Source organism: Sorex araneus, chromosome 8, assembly GCF_027595985.1.
Source record: "Sorex araneus isolate mSorAra2 chromosome 8, mSorAra2.pri, whole genome shotgun sequence".
Lineage (NCBI taxonomy): Eukaryota > Metazoa > Chordata > Mammalia > Eulipotyphla > Soricidae > Sorex > Sorex araneus.
In genome coordinates this window covers 12770134-12794389 of record NC_073309.1, presented here as the reverse complement: position 1 = coordinate 12794389, position 24256 = coordinate 12770134, and the positions used below count along the sequence as shown (strand labels likewise).

Here is a 24256-nt window from a genome sequence, read left to right as displayed (position 1 = left end):
GATTGAACCCGGGTTGGCCATGTGCAAGGCAGGTGTCCTGCTTGCTGTGCTATTACTCCAGCCTGGTGCCTAGGATTTGAGCCAGGGTCTGTGGGATGCAAGGCCTTATTTCTGGTACTATCTCTCCAGCTCTTTTTTTTTCCCCTCTCTCTCCAGCTCTTGTCCTTATTTTTCTCCTAAGAACTTTCCCCCGTCAGTACTAATGTAAAAATCAATGACTGTCAGAAGTGATTTCACCAATGTCTTATTTATTTATGTTTTTTGGGCCACACCCAGCAATGCTCAGGATTACTTCTGGCTCTGCACTCAGGGGATCATATGGGATGCTGGAGATCGAACCTGGGTTAGCCGCGTGCATGACAAGTGCCCTAACCTCTGTACTATCTCTCCAACCCTTGATTCCACTCATCTTTTAATGGGGAGAGGGGTTACCAAAATTTTGATGTGTAAGTAAAGTAATATGCTTAAACATATTAAGCATGTGCAGTGCTCTCAGGCTGCTTAATGCCAGTTATAAGCCATGTCGGTACCTCTCCATGGCATTTCCTTTACTTCACCCCTTTTTCAGGAAAGAGGGCCTTCCCTCACCCCAAAAAAGCATTATTGAGGAGGCCCCGTCTAGGCGGTCACCCATTAGGTCTAGACCTGGTGGTTCTAGGAAGGCCATGTGATGTCAAAGATCGAACCCAGAAACCTCTGTGTACCAGGCATGTGTTCTAACCCTCCAGAAGATCTACGGAGAGAGAGGATGGTGGGTAAGGTGCTGGCCTTGCACACAGCCAACCCCCACCCACCGTGTTCCTCACAGTCCTGGCAAACCCCTGGCCATAAAACCAGGAGTAAGCCCTGAGCACTGCCAGTGTGGCTCCAACTGCCCCCTCCGAAGACAAACAACAGCAACAACAAAAACCCAACTGTCTCCCGACCCCCCTCTGCCCTTTTTGACCTTCTAATCTGCCCAGTGGATGGGTAATGACACTGGATTCCACATGCGGTCATGATGTCATTTCTCTTACACAGTGAATGTGTGGGATAGACCTGTTCCCCTGTCAGCCGTGCAGGTTCTCTTCCATATGGGTAGCCTGCCTCTTAAAATTTTTGTTTTATTTACTAGGTTTTTTTAGGGGGGGGTGGGAGCATCTTCTGGTCTTCATTGTGTGTGTGTATAGAGACCTCAAAGAGAGCTCTCAGAGTCACAGCACACGTGTGTGGCCCTGGGGTTGGGACTCCAGACCTCCAACCAGCTGATCAGACGCTGCCTACTGAGCCATCTTCCTGGCCCCTGTGGCAGAGGCTGACCTCGCTTCTTCAGTGGTCTGTGTTTTCTTGCAGAGGTGCTGAGCACTGTGGACTTTGTCGCACCTGATGACCGGGTGGTCTTCCGCACCTGTGAGAGAGAGCAGAGCAGGGTCGTCTTCCAGATGGTATGAGATCCCCAGGCCGAGAGCCCTCCCGTGGATTTCTCACCCAGCCTCCGGGATTTCCCACCTCCTGCCTCTGCCAGGCTGGTGGTAACTGCCGGGGGTTCCGTGGCACAGCACCAATTTCCCGAAGAATCTGCCGTCACACTTCCCCCGGTGCTGCTCGCGGGTGATTGTGTTGCTGGAGACAGGCCATGGCCACGGAACCCTGGCCGCCTCTCCGCGCTCCGGTCTCAGCTGTCATTTCCTGAAGGCTAGGAAACGCCTGTTTGGCATGACATATATTTTGAAGCCCTAGTATTATTAATCAAGATAACAGTCTTTGTTTTTCTGTAGCTTGTGGATTTTTTTTTTTTAATAGGAGGAAAATAGATCTCCTTAAGAATTGCCAGGCTTTTGTTAAGGTTGTAATGACCGTGTTACTTACTTTGGGCATTGCATTGCTTGGTGCGTCTTCAGAAATAGCTCCTGAGTGATGTTTTAGTTTTTAAAAAATTGATAGCAATGGGTAGACGTGATAAAGCAGATACAGCAGTGTTAATTATGTAATCTAAATGGTAGGTGTATAGATGTTTCTTTGTCAGCTGTTTTTTTTTTGTTGTTGTTTGTTTGTTCTTTTGGGACCACTCTAGTAGTGCTCTGGGCTTTTCCCTGGCTCTGTGCTCAGAGATCATCCTGATGGGGCTTGTGCAACCATGTGCAGTGCTGGGATCAAACCTACGTCAATCATGTGCAAGGCAAGCACCTTACCTGCAGTGCTATCTCTCTGTCCCCCTTCATCAACTTTTTTTTATATGTTTTACTTTTTTGGCGTGGGGGTGATGGTTTCGGCCACCTCCTAGCTGTACTCAGGGCTCACTCCTGGCTCTGGGCATACACCTGGTAGTGCTGGTGATGCCACATGTCATGCTGGGAGTTGATCCCTGTTGGCTTCATGCACAGCAAACGCCTTACTCCGTCCATTTTATGTTGAAAGTCACTGCAGCCCTGAGACCTTCTCTTGGCCCTCCAGGTTCGTATCCCGACCCTGACGGGAGCTCGTCCCATGGGCCAGCTGCTTACCAGGAGTGCCCCACTTGCTGCTGTCGTGTGTGTGCACAATGTGAGTGCGCCTGTGTGTTGTTGGGGTGGGGCTGACCAGCCTCTTGTGTTTCAGGGAACCTCTGACGCGGAGCGCGCCCTCGCCGTGGCCAGGCTTGTGTAAGTGCTGCCTGTGGGTGCACCGGGACCTTCCTGCTCCCCACGACTCTCCCGGCTCCCGGTCTGTCTCCTGCGGTGTCAAGGCTTAGCACTGCTTCTCTCCCTCCTGGGGACACCTGAGGGCTGGCCTCAGGCTTCCAGAGACCCTCTGTGCGAGGCCTGTTTTGCTGTGCTGATTAAGGGTCCCTTGCTGGAAACTTTCCTGAAGTTGAGTTTTTAAGTATCAAGCAGTGTCGGTGAGGCCGATTGTTCTCTCACCCCGAAGCAGGCGTAGCTTCTGGATGCTGGGTGTTGCCTCTCCAACGCCCCACCAAAAAAGCAGGGGGCAGGAAAAGTCTTACTGTTTTCCAAATTAAAAAGCCCAGCGGTGGCGTGCAGGCTTGTGTGTGTAAGGCCTGGGCTCAATCCCCGGTACTGTTAACGAAAAGAAAAAAAGTGGGTGTCTAAGGAGTTGGACTTGGGAGTTAGAGAGACCCAGGTTGGAAGTGTGACCTGGCTCCTTGCTCACGGTGTGTCCTTAACCTCTCGGAGCACTTTGTTTCTTCATCTAGGGTGTAGAACCACTCGCATGTTAGGAAGGGAAAGTGAAATAATGTACATGACTGTCTTTGCAGCATGTGACATATAGCAAGTGCTCAGTACATGTTAAATACTAGGATTTGTGGGGCTGGAGCGATAGCACAGTGGGTAGGGCGTTTGCCTTGCACGCAACTCTACCCGGGTTCGATTCTCAGCACCCCATATGGTCCCCTGAGCACCGCCAGAGTAATTCCTGAGTGCAGTGCCAGGAATAAACCCTGTGCATCGCCAGGTGTGACCCAAAAAGCAAAAAAAAAAAAAAAAAAACCCAAAAAACAGCAAATACTAGGATTTGTTTTTTGCAGGAGGTTTGGGGCCAGTGTTGAGAGGCTACTCCTGACTTGGTGCTCTGGGGTTGATCTGAGCCGTGCTCAGCGTGTGAGCACTTGTGCAGTGCTGGGGATCCCGCTGGGCTCTCTGCATTCAAAGTCTGCACTTCGGCCCCTCGGGCCATCTCCCCGGCCAATCATTGTTGACTGCAGTCAAGGTGACTGGGAATTCAGGCAGTAGTTGCTGCGAGCATCCCTGGGACGGCAGGTGGTGGTGGTGGGGCTCCTTTGTACACCGGAGATTAGCGGGAACAGCCCTTCCGGGACCTGTGCTCACAGCACGTTTCTGCAGTGACTGATGATTTCACCCTCCGAGTCGGGACAGGAACACTGGGATGAATTTAGTGTGGTTGTTTCTTGGTGCTTGTTGTACCCGGTGCAGCTTGGAGGAGCAGAGTGCTTGGCGAAGAGCCCCTGCCACGGATTCCTCTTGTCTCCTCTACAGAGCACTTAGAGCTTTTAAGACAGTTTCTTTCTTTCTTTCTTTCTTTCTTTCTTTCTTTCTTTCTTTCTTTCTTTCTTTCTTTCTTTCTTTCTTTCTTTCTCTCTCTCTTTCTTTCTCTCTCTCTCTTTCTTTCTTTCTTTCTTTCTTTCTTTCTTTCTTTCTTTCTTTCTTTCTTTCTTTCTTTCTTTCTTTCTTTCTCTTTCTTTGGGGGGGGACGGGGTAATACCTGGTGTTATGAGGAGTTACTCTCAGGCATCACTCCTGGCAGTGCTCAGGGACCCTATGGGATGCCAGGGATTGAACCTGGTTGGCCAGGTGCAAGGACAATGCTTTATCCAGCTGGGCTCTCTCTCTCCGGCCCCGAGACAAGTGTTTTCAATGTCTGTGAGTGTTGGCGTGTTCACGGGCTCGGGACATGCTCTAGGGTTACTGAGCACTGCCGCATGCCTTCTTGCTGGATATTGATTACATTTTCTTCCTTTCTTTTCTTTTTTTTCAGAGAAAATGATGTGGCTGGTATTGACGTCAATATGGGCTGTCCAAAAGAGTATTCCACCAAGGTAATGGATTTCTTTTCAGCCTTCACAAAGACAGGGCGCAGATTCAAGCAGAATGAAGGAGACATGATGACTAAGTGCCGTGCCTCATCTGGACTAAATCTGCGCTAAGTAGGGAGATGCACAGAAGGATATAATTAGATCACTGGGCTCGCACAGTAGATAGACACTTAAAGCTACTCTAGTGGTGGGCCTTGCCTGCCCACCTGCAGAGGGATGGAGAGCATGCTTTGTATGCATCCGGGCCTCTGGGGGTTGCACCCCTATTGTGGTGCTTATATGTACTTATGTGTACTGCTGTTTGAAATCATTTGCAGTACCAGGGATTGCAGAGATGCCAGTCTTTGATTTTTTTTGTTGTTGTTTTTGTTGGTTTGGTTTGTTTTTGTTTTTGGGGTCACACCCGACTGTGCTGAGGGCTTATTCTGAGTCTATGCACATGGATCACTCCTTGCAGACTCCAGGGACCAGATGAGGTGTCGGGGATCAAACCCAGGTCACCTGCATGCAACACAGGTGCCTTTCCTGCAGCACTGTCTCTATGGCCCAACAGATTTGCCAGTCTTATTTTTATTATTATTTTCATAAAGTAGTTCACAGTATTTGATTACATTCAATATTTGTTTTGTGTTTTTTTTTTTTTCTTTTTGGGTCACACCCGGCAACGCTCAGGGCTGACTCCTGGCTCTGCACTCAGGAATCACTCCTGGCGGTGCTTGGGAGACCATATGGGATGCTGGGATTCGAACCCGGGTCGGCCGCATGCAAGGCAAACGCCCTACCCGCTGTGCTATTGCTCCAGCCCCCTACATTCAATATTTGAACACCAATCCCATCACCTATTACACCTTCCCACCACCATATTTTGGCAGTTTCCTTCCTGAACCCCAACCCCTGCCCCAAAGCAGACCCAAGATAATTTATTTTGTATTGTTTGTTATGAAAAACCACTGAAATTGATCCAAAAAGTTTCCTTAGAGGAGAGCACATGAAGATTATTGTATTTTACCCAGGGACAAGATATGTATATGTGTGTGTGTATATACATACACACACACATATATATGTGTGCATACATATACACACACACACATATATACGTGTATATATGTAAAAATATATTTCCCTCTAAGATTGGTGCCTTTTACTTTAACCCTTATGAAATGTGGTGCACTACTCTTGGAATATTTGTGGCAGTGTGGTTCTGGAGGTTTTTGGCTGCTGGGTCAGGGTCATTGGGGCGGGACGGGGAACTCACCTGCCCCTCTCTGGGTTGCCCTGAAAGAAACAGCCTGGTGTGGGGTCCGGCGGCATGGCTATGGTGAGTCATGTGCTCTCTTCCGAGAGATTTATAATGGGTCTCTGAATCATGGCCGTTGATGAGATTATCTGGCTTCAACCAGAGGCGGCTTATGGGCGTGACTGCTGAGTTCAGGGAGATTGGGAAAGGGGGTGGGGGGGGGCGCGGGGAAGGACAACCATTCCTGGTTCTGTTGAACTCAGAGTTTTCAGAGCTGCCAGTCTTAAGCAGCTGAGCCGCTGGGTCACACTCTGTGCATGGGGGACACTGGAGATAGGATCTTGGGTATTTTGTTGGTTCGTTTGTTTTGGGCCACACCTGGCAGTGCTTAGTGGCTATCCTGGCTTTATGGTCCAAAGTGGCCTCTGGCGGTGCTCAGGGGCCATTTCTAGTGCCAGGGGTCAAGCCAGGGTCAGCTGCATATAAAACAAGTAAGTGCTCCTTGAACTATTTCTTCAGTCCAGATTTGGACTTGTGACCATACACTTGCAGGACAGGTGTTCTAAGTCACTGTTGAAAACATTAGGCTCTTTTGCCCAGGAGTTACCCTTTGTGCTTCCAAGTTATATAAGGAGCAGAGTGGAATTACTGGAATAATTCCAATGTATTGTGGAGTGAAAGAACCAAGAAACAGAATTGTATATGGTTATTTTACTACTTATGTATGAGAGATGGGAAAGGAACATTTAGATAGTTTGAGGTTTCATGGACTACATTGGAAACACCTACAAGAAACTAACAATTTCTGGTTTTGAAGGAGAATTTGTTATTATTTGGTTCCGCACAGGGAGTAAATCCATGGCAGGATTGCTTCCCAGAACAGTTTGCCACTGGCACAACACTGGCATTGGCCAGTCAGAGCACATCCAACCAAAATTCCAGACCATTCACTGCAGAGCATTTGAACCTTTACTCCTATGCATCAAAACAAAAGCCATATCTAAAGTTTAAGTTGAGGCCCAGATGAATAGTTCAGAGGCTTAAAGCACCTGCCAGGCAAGCATTTGGTTACCAGTTCAAATCCCCAGTGCCCCACATGTGCTGAGCTCATGATCCGGGCAGCTTTGCCATCTGTGATCCTTGGTACCACAAGCAATTTCCCACTGTACCGCAGCCAAGTATGTCTGAGTAACAGGTGTGACCCGGGCGAGTCTCACGGCCCTGAGATGTGTGAGCTCCAGGGCTAACACTGTGGCCTCTGGCGAGCATGTGTGTGAGTACCGCATTAACTCCGTCAGCCCCACAGCCATAACTGCGCCTCAGCCAAGAGTGTCCACCCTGCAGTGAAAGGAGCGGAGACCTCAGGGAGCACTGTAGCTGAGTGTGTGAGCACTGTGACCTACCAGGTGACCACTGGCTGAAAAACACAGGAGCACCACATGGTGGAGGGAGTTAAAATATACATTTTATGGGACTAGAGAGAGAGTATAGCAGGTAGAGCTCTTGCCTTGGATGCAGCTCACCTGGGTTCGATCCTCAGCATCCCATATGGTCCCCTAAGCACTGCTGGTAGTGATCCCTAAGAGCAGAGGCAGGAGTAAGTCCAGAGCATTGGGACTTATGGACGCCTGTGCCTCACCAAGCCCCTCCTCCCAAAAAAGCATATATTTAAAAATCATGTCTAGATCGAAAAGTTCCTCACTTTTCTGTTAGGGAGAGTCTTACTGTTTATCTTTTTTGTCTTGTTATTCTTTGAGCCATGAAAAATTTTTTATGTTCTATTCCAACAACAACAACAAAACCCAACACACTAGTTCAATAGGAAGGCAGGAAGGAAATACCAATTGAGAAGACCATTGTGAGAATCCAGCCGCGCGGCTGGATTTTAGATCCTGTGATTTCACAAGGAAAGACCAGATTGTGCATGAGGTGAAGGTCGGACAGAGCCAGGGTGAGCCAGGGTGAGTGGCCAGGCCTGAGGGCCTCCGCAGCTTGAGTCTGTGGCTGAGGTTGGCCAGTGCTGGGCACCCTCTGGCCGAGTCTCTGGTGATTTCTGCTGATTCTAATATGTCATCCTTAAGCCTGAAATGAAACTGTGAGAACAGAACTCTTCTGGTTTTGGGGCCATACCAGGCGTGTTGAGGGGTTACTCCTGGCTCTGTGCTTAGGAATTACTCCTGGTGTGGCTCAGGAGATCATAGCGGGCACCCAGGATTGAACTCATGTTGGCTGCATGCAAGGCAGGCGCCTTACCCACTGTCCTATATTGCTCTGGCTTCTGAAATGACCCTTCTGAGCACATCTTGCAAGCCGTCATTATTGTGCAGTTGGTGTGCTGACAGCATTTATTTATGGGACCCCTGCCATCCACTTTTTTTGGTTTTGAGCCACACCTGGTGATGGTTAGAGTTTACTCCTGGCTTCTGCACTCAGGAATCACTCCCCAAAGTACCCAGGAGACCATATGGGATGCTGGGGATTGAACCTGGGTCGGCATGTGCAGGGCCCTACCTGCTATTGTATCGCTCTGACCCCTGTCATCTACTATTTACAGATTTCCCTTCCCTGTTACTGAAATAATTCTTACCATTGTCCAGAACTTGGGTGAAAAGAAAAGGAACAGGAAAAATCATCAGTGATCCCAGCAAGAGACAACAGCTGATGGGGCCAGAGAGACAGTACAGGGGTGAAGGCACTTGCCTTGCATGTGACTGATTCCAGTTCAGTCGCTGTGCTGCATGGTCCTTCATGCAGCTGTTATTGTCAATGTCTGTTTGGCCTCATGGGTTGTTGGTTTCCATCCAGTGGGGCTTTGATTGAACTCTGGGACCTCAGGACATTTGGGAGAGGGAACATTGGTCTGAGGCCTCAGGATTTTACGGCAGTGCTCAAGGGCCTGGACTAGATTTGTAGGTTGTGTGCCTCTAAGTGGCTATGGTGCGGCTGGTGGGACCCGAACACAAGGGGGCAGGATAAGGAGAAGGTGCGCCTGAGCTCATTCCCAAGAGAGAATGGTTTAGTGTTTTTTAAAAAAACTTGGCAGAGGGGCTGGAGCGATAGCACAGCGGGTAGGGTGTTTGCCTTGCACGCGGCTGACCCGGGTTCGAATCCCAGCATCCCATATGGTCCCCTAAGCACCACCAGGAGTAATTCCTAAGTGAAGAGCCAGGAGTAACCCCTGTGCATCGCCGGGTGTGACTCAAAAAGGAAAAACAACAACAACAACAAAAATAAACCAGACTTGGCAGATGGTAGGGCTTCTAGTTTGTGAGGACACTGAAGACTTCGGACTGGGAGTGGGCATCTAGAAAATATGTTTTTTTGTAGAGCACATGGCTGCATGGCTCCCTGGCTTTGTCTGGGATCAGGACTCGTCTTCCTCTGGTATTTGAGATCAGGGTGACTGTGTCTCCTTTCCTCTCCCCGTGGAGCCCTTGGTCGTGTGGGAACAAATGCTGGGCACCCATGGCCATACTGGGGTCCTACCGCAGCGAGTGAGAAGACCTTTTGTGTGTTTTCCCTCAGGGAGGAATGGGAGCTGCTCTGCTGTCTGACCCTGACAAAATCGAGAAGGTAAGATCTGCTGAGTTCTGTTTGAGTAGTGACTGAGTGACTGGCTAAGTAAAGGCTGAGTGACAGCTTAGTGATGGCTGAGAGACAACTGAGTGATGGTAGAGTCACTGGCTGAGAAGTGATGGCTGAGTGACAGCTTAGTGACAGCTGAGTGGTATCTAATAGCTGATTTACAGGTGAGTGGTGGCTGAATGGCCAGCTGGGTGACAATGAATGCTTTACCATGCTGACTCTGGTCCCTGGACTGACTGCATCTCTTCCTTGCCCTGGGGGCTGGACTTTAAAAACAGGCTTCCTAGGGGCGAGTGATACTGCAGGGGTAAGGTGCTTACCTTGTACCCAGCCAACCTGGATTCCATTCCTTGTACCCCATATGGTTCCCAAACCCTGCCAAGAGTGATCCATCTACGCAGAGCCAGAAGCAAGCCTTGAACACAGCCAGATGTGACCAAAAATATACATACATGCACATGCACACACATACTCTCTCTCTCTCTCTCTCTTTCTCTCTCTCTCTCTCTCTCTCTCTCTCTCTCTCCCTCTCTCTTTCTTTCTCTCTGCCATATGCACAGCTTCAGCTGAGTACATGCTTTGCATTCAAGAGACCTGGTTTGATCCCTGAGCACCTCCAGTAGTAGTGGCCTCAATGGTTGTTGACCCTAGCAACAGAGCCAGGAGTCGCCCTTCTGTGTGTGGCCACAAATCAAAACAAAACGAAGCAGGCTTTCAGTGGGTTTGAGATGCAGTCAGCTTTGGGAACCCGTAAGTCAGTCTTGAACACTACTTTCTTCTTATTTATTAAAAAAATTAATTTGGGACTGGAGCAATAGTACAGCGGGTAGGGCATTTGCCTTGCACACGGCCAACCCGGGTTCGATTCTCAGCATCCCATATGGTCCCCCAAGCACCGCCAGGAGTGATTCCTGAGTGCAGAGCCAGGAGTAACCCCGTGCATCGCTGGGTGGGACCCAAAAAGAAAAAAAAATCCTTTTTAGTGAAAAACTTTTTTTTTTTTTGGGTCACACCTGGCAATGCACAGAGGTTACTCCTGGCTCTTCACTCAGGAATTACCCCTGGCAGTGCTTGGGGACCATATGGGATGCTGGGATTCGAACCCGGGTTGGCCGCGTGCAAGGCAAACGTCCTACCCGCTGTGCTATCACTCTAGCCCCCAAAACTTTTCTTTTTAAACTTGGAAACTCCTTTAAAGCTCAGGGCTCACCTGAACTCAGTTGGACATGAGACTACCTGTCAGAGGGGCTCGAGAGCAGATGCGGGCTGACTGGGTGGGGATTGGCTCGGTGACTGGTGTGTGTTGGTGGCAGGCCACAAAGCTGGCAGTTGGCCTTTCCCAGGGGCCTTGGTGAGCAGCGGAGGGTCCCCTGCATCCTGCTGGAGCCCTTCGCCAGCCTCAGAGAGCAGGCCAGCCGGGGCATCTGAGGCCAGTGTGTTGTCTCCTCTGTTCCCCTTCCCTTGGTGATTCTGGAAAGCAGGCTTATGAGGCCCTGGGGAGAGCTTGACATTTGCAAACCAAGGTTGTGAGCAGGATGTGTGGAGGTGATATTTTCTGCTGCACCACGTTCTCCTTGTACTTCCCCCTCTGTCTGCCATTCCTTTCCTTCTCGCTCCCCTTAGCTCCCTCGTTTTTTCATTCCTGCATCACCTTGCTTCCTAGTCCGGGCTTGAAACCTACTAGTGCCTCCCACAGGCTAGAGAGACCTGGGAGAGAGCACTGCCAGTATGAGCTGCCGCTGTCTACGCCAGCTGCAGCGTCAGCAGCTCCGTGCCATGTGTGCGCTGTGCTCTGTCATGGCTACCACTTGGCGAAACCAGGACTGGACTCAGTTCTTACTTACCCTTAAGCCTCTGCTCCGCCAACCTCTCCCTGGGCCCTCCTACCAGCCCAGAATGCTGAGGCCAGCCGGCCGATAGATCTGGTGATGAGTCTGCCTGTGGGTTCCGAGGCGAGCTGTGGGCCTGTCTTCACGGCCTCTGCCCACTGGCCGTCACACAGACAGCCCAGAGAACCGGGTATGCGGGAGAGTTTGTACTTGGGCCTGGCCCGAGCATGTATAGTTCCTGGCTTTCCTTTCCCTTCAGCATGACCCTCACGGGGGCTTGGCCTCTCGGTTTCTCACTTCCTCCCTAGACCTGATCATGCGCATGAAATGAGCAGAAACACCAACGAAAGTGCTTAGAGCTGTGTGGTTAAAGTATACCGAAAGGAAGCCCTGTAAAACAGAAATGGAGCAAACCAGCTGACGTTGTTCCAATGTTTAAATCACCAGCCATCATCCTTCTAAGTCAGTGTTTGCAAGAGAACCTTCTAGACTTGGTATTTCAGGATTAGGGGCACATGGAACAAAGCTTGATCCTTGGCACCACGTCCCTTCCCTGCACCAGCTGCTGCCCTCAGCCCTGCTGGGCCTGACTCGAACCTCGTCACTGGAGGGAGATTTTCCCTGTCCTCCTGCTCCTGAAGACAAAAAAACCATGAATGATATTTCAGCTTGAGGGGTAGAACTAGAGTGAGAATTATTATTGTATTTCTTTTTGTTTTGTTTTGTGGGTCATCCCTGGTAGTTCTGGGGCACTCCTCCTAACTTGGTGCCCAGGGGTTGCTCCTGATGGCCAAACCGTGGATTCCTGCCTACAGTCTGTCTACGTTCCAGGCCTTGGAACCATCACCCCCACCCTCCAGCCCACCTCCAGCCCTTTACCGTGAATCTTTTTTTTTTTCTTTTCGGGTCACACCCAGCGATGCACGGGGGTTATTCCTGGCTCTGCACTCAGGAATTACTCCTGGCGGTGCTGGGGGACCATATGGGATGCTGGGAATCGAACCTGGGCCGGCTGCGTTCAAGGCAAATGCCCTACCCAGTGTGCTATCACTCCAGCCCCTGAATCTTTTTTTTTTGTTTAAATTTTTGACATACACTTGGCATGGCTCAAAAGCTGCCCCCAGCTCTGTGCTCAGTGCTGTTCCCGGGGCTTGGGGGTCATGTGGTGCTAGGAACCTAACTCGGGCCTCCATCATGCATCGCGTGACCTTGGCCTATTGAGCTGTGTCTGGAGTCCTTTATTGTGTATCTTGATCCACTTGGCAGGTTCCCCCTTAAAGGGAAGGTGCCCCTCAAAGGCCTGCCAGAGTGACGTCAGATGCTCAGCCTCCTGGCACAGCACCTGCTCCTTCCTGCCAGCCGCTGGCACTTATGCCTGCCTGTGAACTGTCTGCCTGCCCATCTGCCCAGCCTTTCGGGCTGAGCCTCCCGGAGGGGCCTGCTGCGGTTTGTCCCTAAGGGAAGGGGCTCACGCAGACAGCTTTCCAGTGTTCCTTCCCCTGACATAATTTTTAAAAAAAATTTTGTGCCACACCCATCTGTGCTCAGGGCTTACTCATGGTGCTGCTGTCAGGGATTGCTCCTGGTGGGGCTCAGGACCATATGGGTGCTGGGGAGCAGACCCAGGTTAGCTGTGTGTAAGACAACTGCCCTACCCACTGTACTATTGCTCTGCTTCCGCCCCCCCCACCTTTTGCAGGGTCGGGGGCTCCCCACACCTGGCGGTGTTGGAGATCAGTCCTGGCAGGACTCAGGAAATCAGATGTGTGCCGGGGATCAGGCCCAAGCCAGCTGTGTGCAAGGCAGACTTCCTCCCGCTGTGCTCTCTCTGGCCCCCCTCTAGACTGGCAGCAGCCGTCCCAGTGTCTGCTCTGCTCAGCAGGGATCCGGTTCTTGGAAGGGGCCTCTGGGATCACCTTCCCTCCACCCTCCCTGGCGGGACATTTTGATGAGAGCAGAAGATAGTGTCATAGATACGCAGTGTCACCTTCGGCATCTCACTCTCCTCTCGTCTGTGCGGGTCTTGCTCCCTCCAGGCCTTCTTCTAGATGACTTCTTGAGCTTTCTTTAAGGTCCTTCTCAAGTAACACGCAAAGAAGCGCTTTTCAATATGTTGCTTTTTTCCTTTGCCAGTCCAGTGACTATATGTCTGACACCCCTAAAGAGAGGGGTGCTGGAGGTACAGTGCCCAGGCCTTATCACACCTTCCTGCTCCGTCACTTGACAGATCCTAGAATAGCACTCAGGAAATCTGGCCTTCCGACCGAGCAGACGCTGGCAGCCACGCGTGTGCCCAGGCCTGGGCCTCAGCACCACATTGACGAGGGCGAGTCTGGGCAGAGCCCTTGGGAAACACTTCTTTCTTTCTTCTTTTCTTTCCTTTTCCTTTCCTATCAGTGTCCAGGGCCTACTCCTGCCTCTGCGCTCAGTGATCACTCCTGGAGGGGCTTGGGAACCATATGGTATGCCGGGGTATACCTGGCATACCATATGGCATACATAGCAAACCTGGATTGGCTGTTTGTGCAAGGCCAGTGCCATATCCACTGTACTATGGCTCCAGCCCCTAGACACACTTTTTTTTTTAAATTCCTGCGCATGCACCTTGGGGTCTTTGCAGGAGAGCTGGGCTGGAACCAAGGAGTGTGTGTCTTCCCAGTGATTCAGATGTTTGCCCTGGGTATGGAGCACTGTTCTCCGCAGTTACACAGACAGGTTCATTCATTGGTTCACCCCAAGAGCGTACACTGCTGTGAGCCTGGAGAGAAGGGGGACTCCTTGCCTTGTGGTCCCATCTAGTCACAGACAGATCCGTGACTCTCAGACACGTGGATCTGTAGCTGTTTTCTAAGCAGCTGTGAGCAGCTGTGGCGGTTCCATGAGAGGCAGGTGCTCTGTGTCCCCTCTGCAGATCCTCAGCACTCTTGTTAAAGGAACACGCAGACCTGTGACCTGTAAGATTCGCATCCTGCCCTCGGTAAGGCTGGTGGGGCACTCGGGAGGGGTCCTCCCATCTGGGTCTGGTTTCGGGGTGAGTGATTCTGGAGATGCTGAATTGGGTTTGGAGCAGCGGGTGGAGCTGAGCACCACTGCAGGGGCTGGTCTCTGCTTCCTCTGTGGCTTCAGTACCCACCCTGGCGGTCCTCCTCTTCAGCTGGAAGAAACTCTAAGGCTGGTGAAGCGGATCGAGGGGACAGGCATTGCTGCCATCACAGTCCACGGGAGGTGAGTGACTGCCTTTCTTCAGTCCCCGTCCCCTAGGTGACACCCAGCTTCTCTCACCTCTGCTTCGCCCTGCCACGGCCCCTTGCTGCTCTCAGACTCTGCTGGTGGTGGGCCCAGCACTGAGCTGTACTGAGCCAACCCGGAGACCGAGAGGAAGGGGAAGCGCCTGTTTCAGGATGTGTAAATGCTGATGAGTGACACGTTGGCAGTTTTAACGTACAGCCAGGAAGTGGTGGCCTTAGAACTCTGACTTTTTTTTTTTTTCGGCGGGGGGGGAGTGGGAGAGGTACACCTGTTCAAGGCTCATGCCTGGCTCTGTGATCAGCGATTGCTCCTGATGGGCTGGGGATGCTGGGATGGAACCTGGGTTGGCCAGGTGCAATGCAGGGGCCCTCCCTGGTGTACTCTGGCTGCATTGGCCCTCAGAGCCCTAACTCTTAGTCTTTCTTTGCTTCCACTACACGGAGTTAACTTTTTCTCCCTTGAATGATCCCAGAGTATTGGCGGTTTTTGTTTGTTTCTTTTGCTTTTTGGGTGACATTCGGTGATACCCAGGGGTTACACCTGGCTCTGGACTCAGGAATTACTCTTGGTGATACTCAGAGGACCATATAGGTTACCAGGGATGGAACCTGGGTCATCCCGAGTGCAGGGCAAATGCCCTCCCTTCTATACTGTTGCTCTAGCCCCAATAGGGGGTCACTCCCATTGTTTCTGGGAGGCTGGGGGGGGGCATCGTGGACTCCCCAGGGGTACTCAAGGGCAGATTGCTGCTTTTTTTTTTTTCTTTTTGGGTCACACCTGGCGATGCACAGGTGTTATTTTTGGTTCTACACTCAGGAATGACTCCTGGCGGTGCTCAGGGGATTATATGGGATGCTGGGAATCGAACCTAGGTCGGCTGCATGCAAGGCAAATGCCCTACCCGCTGTGCTATCGCTCCAGCCCCCAGATTGCTGCTTTTTAAAGCCATGGCTCTTGTCTGCCTTTGTGGGACTACCAGCTCTCACAAGCCCTCTGCTGAGAGCCGTGCAGTCAGGCTTGCTTCTGTATCTCTTTTTCTTTTCTACCAAATCCCAGTATAGCAAACTTGGCCCTTTTGGGTTCCTTTTCGGCTCAGGGATCTTGTAGGAACAGTCCATTATTGACTGATTATTTATGTTACAACGGATTTAGAGAACAGAACCCAGAACTACCACGTTCAGGAGAAAAGCAGAACTCTGTGGGTCAAAGCCAGTTGGGGGAAGTGAAAGATACCTCACACATACATACATCCTCCTAGGGGACACACATGTGCACACGCGCACATGCTGCTTCCTAGGGAGAGTGCGCTCACACACACACACACACACACACACATGCACGTACACGAGCTTGTGGCTCTCTCTGGAACAGGCTGTGTGTTTTGTTTAGTTTATTTTGATTTGGTTTTTGGACGATGCCTGACAGTGTTAGGGGTTTCTCCTGGCTTGGTGCTGTCTGAGGTCACTCCCAGTGGGGTGCTTGGGAGACCATGCGGTGCCAGGGATTGACCCTGCGCCTCCTGCTTGCGGAGCGTGCACTGTAGCTCTGAGCACCTCCCTTGCCCTAACCGTGTTCTGTCACCTCTCTGACTGTCACATTTTCACATTCCTCCTTTGAAATGAAGGAGCTCGCTGCTTTCAAGGGTTGTCGAGTCGGGCTGGGTGGGAACCACACACCCTTGGCACGGTGGCTGGCAGGTAGCACGCTGTGGCTCTGTGATGCTCTTCCTTTTATCAGGAGCTGCAAATGCTGAGAACACAGGGCTGGGTGAGTTGAGGGACTTGCCTATCATGAAAGCTGTTGAGGAGGGCCTAGAACTGAGCCAGGGGATAGAGGAGGCAGCAGTGAAGGCCGGGTGACTGGCCTGCTGGGGACACAGGCAGGCAAGCCTCGTGCCAGTGCACACTGGGTCATACCTCCCTTGCTCTCTGAGTGTGCCTCGGGCCTGGGCTCACCTCAGCATCCTTCAGCTCACCCACAAACCAGGCTGTGTGCATCTCACCTTGGCAGGAGAGGCCCAGGTTGTGGTTCTATCTTCCCTGTATCTCATCGTGACAGTGATGCCCTGTGCCCAGCTCGCAGGCCCGCCCCGTGCCAGGGGCCTGCCTCAATGTCAGCTGCCTGCCTTGGCCCTGGCGTGGGCAGCTGCGCCCAGTCGTTTGGAGGAGGCAGGACCAGGACAGTAAGGGCGGTATTCTCAAGGCACTGCCCTGTAGCTCGGGCAGGGAGCGGTGGTGGGACTTAGGGGTCTGGGCTCCCTTCCCCGGCCCGCCTCTAGCCAGGCCTCATTTGTGGGCCTCTGAGAGTGGGACTTACCTTCCGTGCATGGACTGAGCTGTGCCTGTCCCTCATGACCGTCAGGGCAGCTGCCCCCTGCCGCTTGGCCTCTGTCTTAGACGGCCACATGACCTTCCTGAGGTTTGGGCTAGACGGGTTGGCTAACACAAGCCTCTGCTACTGGGACGTGACCTTCGGCACGCAGCCCCGGGCCCTAATCTTCTTTTATCTCCAGGAAGCGGGAGGAACGACCTCAGCACCCCGTCAGCTGTGAGACCATCAGAGCCATTGCTGAGAGCCTGTCCATCCCTGTCATTGCCAAGTAAGCATCCTCCCTCCTCCAGAGGTGCGCCCCTGGCGCACCGCCTTGAGCCGCTCTACAGACGCAGGACGAGGCCCGAGAGCTTTAGACACTGACCTGAGGGCCGGGGATGTGGCTTGGCCCGAAAGCACATGCACCGTGCCAGTTGTGTCCTTGGTCTCTGGGGTGTGGCGGCTGAGGGTGCAGGCAGGGTGTGTTCAGGGCCTAGAGGGAGCAAGAAAATAGTGGTGAAGCAGGTCGAGGGGTGGGTGTGCAGGGTGAAGGGTGAGGTGTCCCGAGGCAGGGTACAGAGCTGTGTCACAGACAAGGCTTGAACAAGCCTGCTGGGCAGCTACAGGCCCAGGGCCGAGGCTGGCAGCTGGGAGGTACATGTGATGGCCCAGAGGCTTGTGGGAGAGTCCACTGGGGAGCTGGTCTGTATCCACCAGGAATCTGGCTTGGTCCTGCCTGGTGGCATAGCCAAGCCTGAAGGCAGGAAGGAAAAAGAGGCGGAGGAGTTGGGGGTGGACCAGGGGGCGGGGCTTGGAGAGGGACGGGCTGGTCAAGACCCTGGGGTGCTAGAGAGAGAGTGGAGGGGTATGGAGAGAAAGTACAGATTAAAGTGCTTGGCTTGCATGTGGCTGATTTGGGTTTGGTCCTTAGCATCCTGTATAGTCTCTTAAGCCCCAGCAGGAGTAAGCCCTGAGCACGGCTGGGTGTGGTCCAGACATGCCCCCCTCATAACAAAGACCCCAGATCCAGCTGCTGCTGCTCCCACCCGAGGGTCTTCCTGGCCCCTATGGTTGTCTCTGGACCGAGGCCACCAGTGGCTTGTGAAGAAGACAGAGCGGTTTCCAAATGGGCCTTGGGGCCGCAGGTGACAGGAAGGGAAATCGCGACCGCGCTGGGCCTCCTTCCTTCCGCTCATGCTGTCTTTTCCCTCTCCCGGGTGAGAAGCAGCTGTCAGGTGCCCCCTTGTCGGCCCTCCTGCGGGGGCTTTCCTGCCAGTCCAGCCCTGAGAGACTCCCCTCTCGCCTTCAGGGGAGAGGCGATGCTGCCACTACTGTCAGGCTGAGGGGGAAGGAAGGGAAAGCCCTGAGTGCTCCAGGGCCCCACTGAGTGCTGGACCCCACGGTGGAGCTGGTGGGGGAATGACCTCTCCAGCCGCCTACAGCGCCCAAGCCCCATATGCGCTGAGCGGCCAGTGTTGGGGGCCCTTGGTCTGAAGTGCCGGAACGGTAGGGGCACCGCCCTCACTCCATGTTGGTTTTCAGTGGTGGGTCTCACGACCACATCCAGGAGTTTTCGGACATCGAGGACTTCCGCCAGGCCACAGCAGCCTCCTCGGTGATGGTGGCCCGTGCGGCCATGTGGAACCCGTCCATCTTCCTCCGGGAGGGGCTGCGGCCGCTGGAGGAAGTCATGGAGAAGTACATCAGATACGTACGTCTGCTGGGGAGCCCCTTCTCATACCCCGGAGCTTGGGGTCGCTTGGGTGTTGGGGGAGATGGTGTCCCTGCCGTCTCCTACTTCTGATGTGTCCAAGGCCTACGGGTGGGGAGGCCCCCATCACACAGAGCCGCAGACACGGGTGCCAGTGGCAGTGGGACCTGTGTCATGGAAGACGCGCGGGCTGCGGAGTGGGCAGCAGAGTCCCCAGCCAGGAGGAGCCCTGGAGGCTGGCGCAGGCCGGGACTGCTGAGGAACCTCGCACCTGCCCACCGCGCAGAGGCGCTTCGGAAAACTTGCTGATTCCCAGAGCTACTTCTGGCTTCAGGAACTTTAGCCCCCTTCTTAGGAAAAAGCTTTTTTTTTGGAGTTTGGTAGTAGAGGCAGGGGTATTTTCCTGTGAAAGAACATATACTTACATATGTAGATACATCATTGATATATCTATAAAATATTACGTATAACATACATATTTTATGTAAGTAGATAGACTGTTGGGTCCGGGCGGAGGGCTGAGGGCTGGGCCTCCATTCTCCCTGCTCAGGGCTCTGGCCTTCCTCTCTTTGCTTCCAGGCATCCTACTGAGCAGGTTGGTGATCCCCAGTTGGCCAGTGGCCCTGGGTCAGCCAGAGACAGGGAGGCTGGCCTCAGCCCACATCAGCCGTGCAGCACTTGTGGCGGCCTGGCCAGTGCGGGGCAGAGAAGACCCGCTCAGCAGAGCGGCACCCGCCCGCTCATGGGGTGAAAGGGGCTGTAGCGTGCCTGATCGGCCTGTGCGCTGGCAGCTCCTCCCTCCAGCGGTGTTGTCACGGAGAAAGGGAGCGGCTTCCAGTTGAGGCAGGGTGGCTTGTGGTCCAGCCAGGTGCCTGCGTCCCAAACAAGCTGCATCAAGGCCTGGCCGCCGCCCGGGGTTTACCCACCCCTTCCGGGCTCCTTCCTGAGCAGGCCATGGCATTCGCCCCAGCCTGAAGATGAGATATAGATGGGGCTATGAGAACTATGAGACATGGAGGAGGTGTGGGGGCTGGGGGGTGGGGACCCAGCCCGGCAGGCTCTACTGGAGATCGCCGAGCAGTCCCGTGGAGTCCTCCCTCTTGCCTCCCTGCATCTTGCTGTGTGGAGAACAGCAGCACAGATGCGATGCGATGCTGGGAGAGATAACGGAGGTGTGAGGGCAACTCGCACGAACATGCCTGTTGGGCGGGCCCTGGTCTCCTCGGGCAGGTGGGGGAAGGGCAGCCCGACCTCTTGGCAGGAATTGAGGCCTCACACCCCAGGTCCAGGGCTGCCTATCACCCCAGGGTTTGGCTCCATCCCCTCTGACCTCCCTGACAACGCTTAGCATCAGGTCCTTGGTGGTCGGTCACCTGGGGAACTGAATCCCTGTGCCCCTGGACCTGGTTGGCCAGCAGAGTAAGCTCCTGACCTGGGATGCTGTGCCACTAACCAGGGGTCCGCAGAGCCAAGCTGGCAGTGGGCTCTTCTTGGTGGTCCCACCTCTCCTTGCTGTCGTCGCGTGGCTGTATCCTCCCACCCCCGACCTTGCCCGGCAGCAGGACGGCTCAGGCCTGCTCTTCTCCCAGGCGGTGCAGTATGACAACCACTACACCAACACCAAGTACTGCCTGTGCCAGATGCTGCGAGAACAGCTGGAGTCGCCTCGGGGACGGCTGCTCCATGCCTCCCAGTCTGCCCAGGAAATCTGGTGAGAGGCGCGGTGGGCTGTGAGTCCATCCCCGCAGACACTGCCCGTGCTGGTCCTGTGCCCTCCAGTGAGCAGCAGGGACCCGACTGCCGAGGGCAGATGAGGAGGAGGAAGGGGTGCGGGCCTGCCCTGCCTCACAGACTGTTGGACTTGGGCAGGAACAAGAAGGATGGAGTGAGGCACGGAAGAAGGGTTTCCCTGGGCACAGGACTGCCTGCCACTGTGGGCGACCAGGAGCCAGTGACTAGGAGAGTTGGGGTATAAAATGGGGCCACTGGCCTGGTCCTGTGCCACACCCTGTCACTAGGCCTTCGAGACCCCTTCCTGATCCTGTAGCTCTGGCATTGCTCCAAACCCAGCAGTTGACATCTAGACCCCTGGCTCAGAGAGCAGAGGCTCTCTGCTCCACGCCTGCGCTCATACCAGGCGTCCTCCGGTGTGTTCTCCTACCCCCATGATGGCCCCCTTCAAAGGCTCTGGTCTGAGCCCCTCATGGGCAGCCACCTTTGTGACTGTCCTCAGCTTTCCTTTGTGGAGGGAAGAGCCAGCACCTCCTCAAACCCGGCCTTGGGGCTCCATCTCTCTCCACAGTGCTCACCCCGCTTGACCCAGCTTCTGTAAGCTCCAGGGCAGGGGCCTGTTCCTGCTGCTCGGGGGGCCTCTGTGTAGGCTAGGCCTAGCTGCTTGTGCTTGGGTGGGAAGCTGGGGCCACCTTGGTCGTACATCCTCCGTCTTTCCTGAGCCCACAGGAGGAAGCGGCTGTGCCTGTTCCTGCTGGGTTCTCTCCCTCTGAGCAGAGGCCAGGCTCAGGAAGTGGAGGGGACCACTGGGTCCTTTTCTAGGTCCTCCCTGGACATACCCACTCCAGGCAGCTGCCAGGGATCTGTGAGGACACCCCTTTTGGTGCCAGGGGCCTGGGCCCAGAAATTGTTGCCGGGATGTGCTTACTGCGGGCTGTGCCCTGCTCTGCTTGTCCCTCCTAGTGAGGCCTTTGGCCTGGGTGCCTTCTATGAGGAGACCACACGAGAGCTGGGAGCCCGGCGCGCGGAGCTCCTGGCCAGGACCCCCGAGGAGGCCGAGGAACCCACTGGAGACACCCCTGGCGTCATTAAGATGGCTGTCAAATTTGACCGGTAGGTCAACAGGGGCCCTAGGTCTGACCGGGCCAGCAAGCTGGGGGCTGGACATGCTTCACAGCCCAATTTTATAGAGCTCATGGGGTCTTCTTAGTTTGGATGTTTTTCCTAATTTTCAGCATTCCAAAGCAGACACCTGGGGATGACAGTTCTTAAAAGCCCAGTCAGGCGTGAAGCCACAGGCCCAGAGGAAAAGTCCCTCTCACTGGCAGGAGGGGTGTGGCATGACTGTTGGGTGGCCCCAGGCAGGGATAAGGTCCTAATAGGAGGCTGGACCACGATCCCACCCACCCTTACCCCTTATCACGGACTAATAATAAGGGCCACAGCATGCCACCCTGGCATGTGCAGGCCTGGCAGGTGTGTGCCGCCTGTCTCTGACCACCCATATCCCCCCTGCCTGGCTCCCTCCTGACCCTTACGGGAGAGGCCTTGGCTTCTGGGTGGTTGAAGGTGGTTTTCCAGGCTGGGCCTCAAGAGTTCTGGACGTTCCTTCTTTCCCAGGCCCTGGGGGTGCACCTTCCCTTTTGGAAGACCCTGGGTGGGACACATGTGGGAGGCTGGGGGACGAGGCCCAGGAGCAGCCCTGCTGGGTGACTGATGGGCTTGGCCTCCTTCCACAGGAGGGCATACTCACCCCAGATCACCCCCAAGATGTGCCTGCTGGAGTGGTGCAGGAGGGAGAAGTTGGCACAGCCCGTGTATGAGACGGTGAGTTCCTGGCTCTGGCCCACTGCCTGTCTTTGCTGCACTCCTGCGTGGCCGGAGGCCGGCTGTGGGCAGGCAGAGCTGCCATCCCTTCCCGTTCCCTGCAAAGACGGCCTGCTGCCTGATTCTGGCCACTTTCCTGCGAGTGAAGTCAGCGTGGAAGCAGTAGGGCGGCTTCAGCCTGGCCCAGCTGTTTGCCGCGTTGCTTGCATGGAGAGACTTGCAGACTTGCTTCTGGGCCAGGCGATGCCGACGGGGCGCAGAATCAGGGTTCCAGGAGGGAAATTTGCTGACACTCTCCCCCTGCTGTGGCGTGTCCTCTTGAAGCTGCTCTGCCTCTTGGCACTGGCTTTTGCCTGCAAGCTTTTTTCCTTCTGGGTCTTGGCTCCCTGTCTCATTTAGCCACTTCCAGTGGTAATCTGAACTCTCTCCCTTGCTGAACTCCTCAGCTCCCCAGCCTTTGGGGATCAGGCCGAGAATGTCAGCAGAGAGCATGAGACAGGTCTCCATCCCCTTTGCTTTTTTTCTGATTCTGGGCTTGGGCTCTTACTTCGCCCTCCAGTTGCAGCATCTGGTTGCGCTCTGCCCATGTGCCTTCCCCACCTGTTCCATTCTTGTCTCCTCTCACCTCTCTCAGTGGTTCCCGGCACCTCCCAGTGCCATGAGCAAAAGCTCCGTAGGTGCAGTTGGGAGCTTTGGGGATCCTTTCCCTGCGCCAGGGACAACTATGCTGACACCTGGATGTCACTGTGTATCTGCCTTTCTTCCCTAGAAGCTGCTCCTGGAGCTTTGTTGGGAGAGGCGGGTGACTGGGGCGCCCTTCACGGGGGCCTCAATGGGCAGTCGCTCCCCTGCCTGCCTTCAGCCATGCCCTGGAAGGTGGGTGGTTGCAATTATTCGCCTGTGCCCTCATGTAGCTCCCCCCCCCCCTGCTGCCTTTGCTCTGTGCCCCAGACTCAGCGCCCTCTGGACCGTCTCTTCTGCTCCATCGTGACCGTTGCTGAACAGAAGTACCAGTCCACTTTATGGTGAGTTTCCTTGTCTGTGGGGGCCGGAAGCTAGGTTGGCCTGGGAGGGAGGGCAGGAGGGTGGCCCCACATAGTGGGCTCCCTGGGTCGTGACCCTAGACCCTCTGCTAAGGGCATCAGAGCTGTGCCTCTCAGCCAGGGGTCCTGCAGCCCGCCTGCCTAACCCCTTCCCGGCTGATCCCCACCTCGTCTGTCCAGGGACAAGTCCAAGAAACTGGCGGAACAGGCTGCAGCCATCGTCTGTCTGCGGAGCCAGGGCCTCCCTGAGGGTCGGCTGGATGAGGAGAACCCCTCTTTGCACAAGCGAAAGCGGGAGACTCCTGACCAAGACCCGGGGGAGCCCAGAGCCCAGGAGCCAGCCCTGCCTGGGGAGTTATGCAAGAAGCCTTTTGTGGCCTTGAGGGATGATGAAGAGAGTCCCCTGGAAGGCCGGTGACCATGACCCCACCCTGGTCACCTCTGCAGGGGCCGGTGTGTGGATCTGAACCAGATGCCATAGGATAACTTGTTGGCCCATCAGGCATGAGTTAAGGGGTCCTGACCTGGCCCTCCACTGGAGCTTGAACCAAGGGGGTCCCAGGATGCCCATCTCCCTTGGGGGAGCTGGGACGCAGGTCACATGCCCACAAATTTCAGTGTTTTCTTTGCAAATAGCGTTCAGGTGTCACCTCCCCTACCTTTATTACAGTGTAATAAAGACACCTTGCTGGGCTGAACGTAACAACCTGGGACATCGCCCCACAGAGATTCATGCCGGGTGATTCCTTCCTCCCTTCGCACACAGAGCTGCCTAAAGCACATCCCTTGCCGGTCCTGTGGCTCCGTGGCAGCAGGCCCAGGGCAGCTCCTTCTGTACTCCCTGGACTGGCCTGAGATCCTGGCCAGCCAGGGACTTGTTGAGGCAGCTCATGAGAGATCTGGGGGACTGCTCGGGTCTGTGGTACCCCAGGATGCACCTGACTCAGAGCGGGCCTTCCTGGCTCTGTTCCCCCTGACTGTGGATGACAACACCTTGGGGCCCTTACTGTTGCCTGCCCACGCCACTGCCCCCTCCCCCACCATCCCATGGAGGCCGGAAGGAAGTGGCAGATTCTCTCCAATTTCCTCCTGGCAGTGAGAAGCAAACAAACGGCTACCACAGGCTACCACATCTCGGGGCCTCCCCCGCTTACTGGGAGGGGCCTTTTGACCAAAGGTCCCTGCCCTGAGCCACCGCCA

The 24256-nt window shown here is 54.3% G+C and overlaps 1 protein-coding gene across 5 annotated transcripts in view; it reads left to right on the top strand.

Annotated features, from left to right (window-relative positions):
* The window catches only part of DUS2 (dihydrouridine synthase 2), a 34012-nt gene extending 10262 nt beyond the window's left edge, over positions 1-23750 (top strand). For all 5 annotated transcript variants that reach the window (XM_004600900.2, XM_055146083.1, XM_055146084.1 and 2 more), the window contains 13 exons: positions 1333-1424; positions 2578-2621; positions 4474-4534; positions 9297-9344; positions 14097-14162; positions 14340-14410; positions 16947-17033; positions 18287-18455; positions 20045-20166; positions 21150-21299; positions 21926-22013; positions 22965-23038; positions 23237-23750. In XM_004600900.2, the coding sequence (XP_004600957.1) occupies positions 1333-1424; positions 2578-2621; positions 4474-4534; positions 9297-9344; positions 14097-14162; positions 14340-14410; positions 16947-17033; positions 18287-18455; positions 20045-20166; positions 21150-21299; positions 21926-22013; positions 22965-23038; positions 23237-23474 (1310 nt within the window). In that variant the 3' untranslated portion in view covers positions 23475-23750. The remainder of the gene's footprint in view (positions 1-1332; positions 1425-2577; positions 2622-4473; positions 4535-9296; positions 9345-14096; positions 14163-14339; positions 14411-16946; positions 17034-18286; positions 18456-20044; positions 20167-21149; positions 21300-21925; positions 22014-22964; positions 23039-23236) is intronic.
* Positions 23751-24256: the final 506 nt, after the last annotated feature.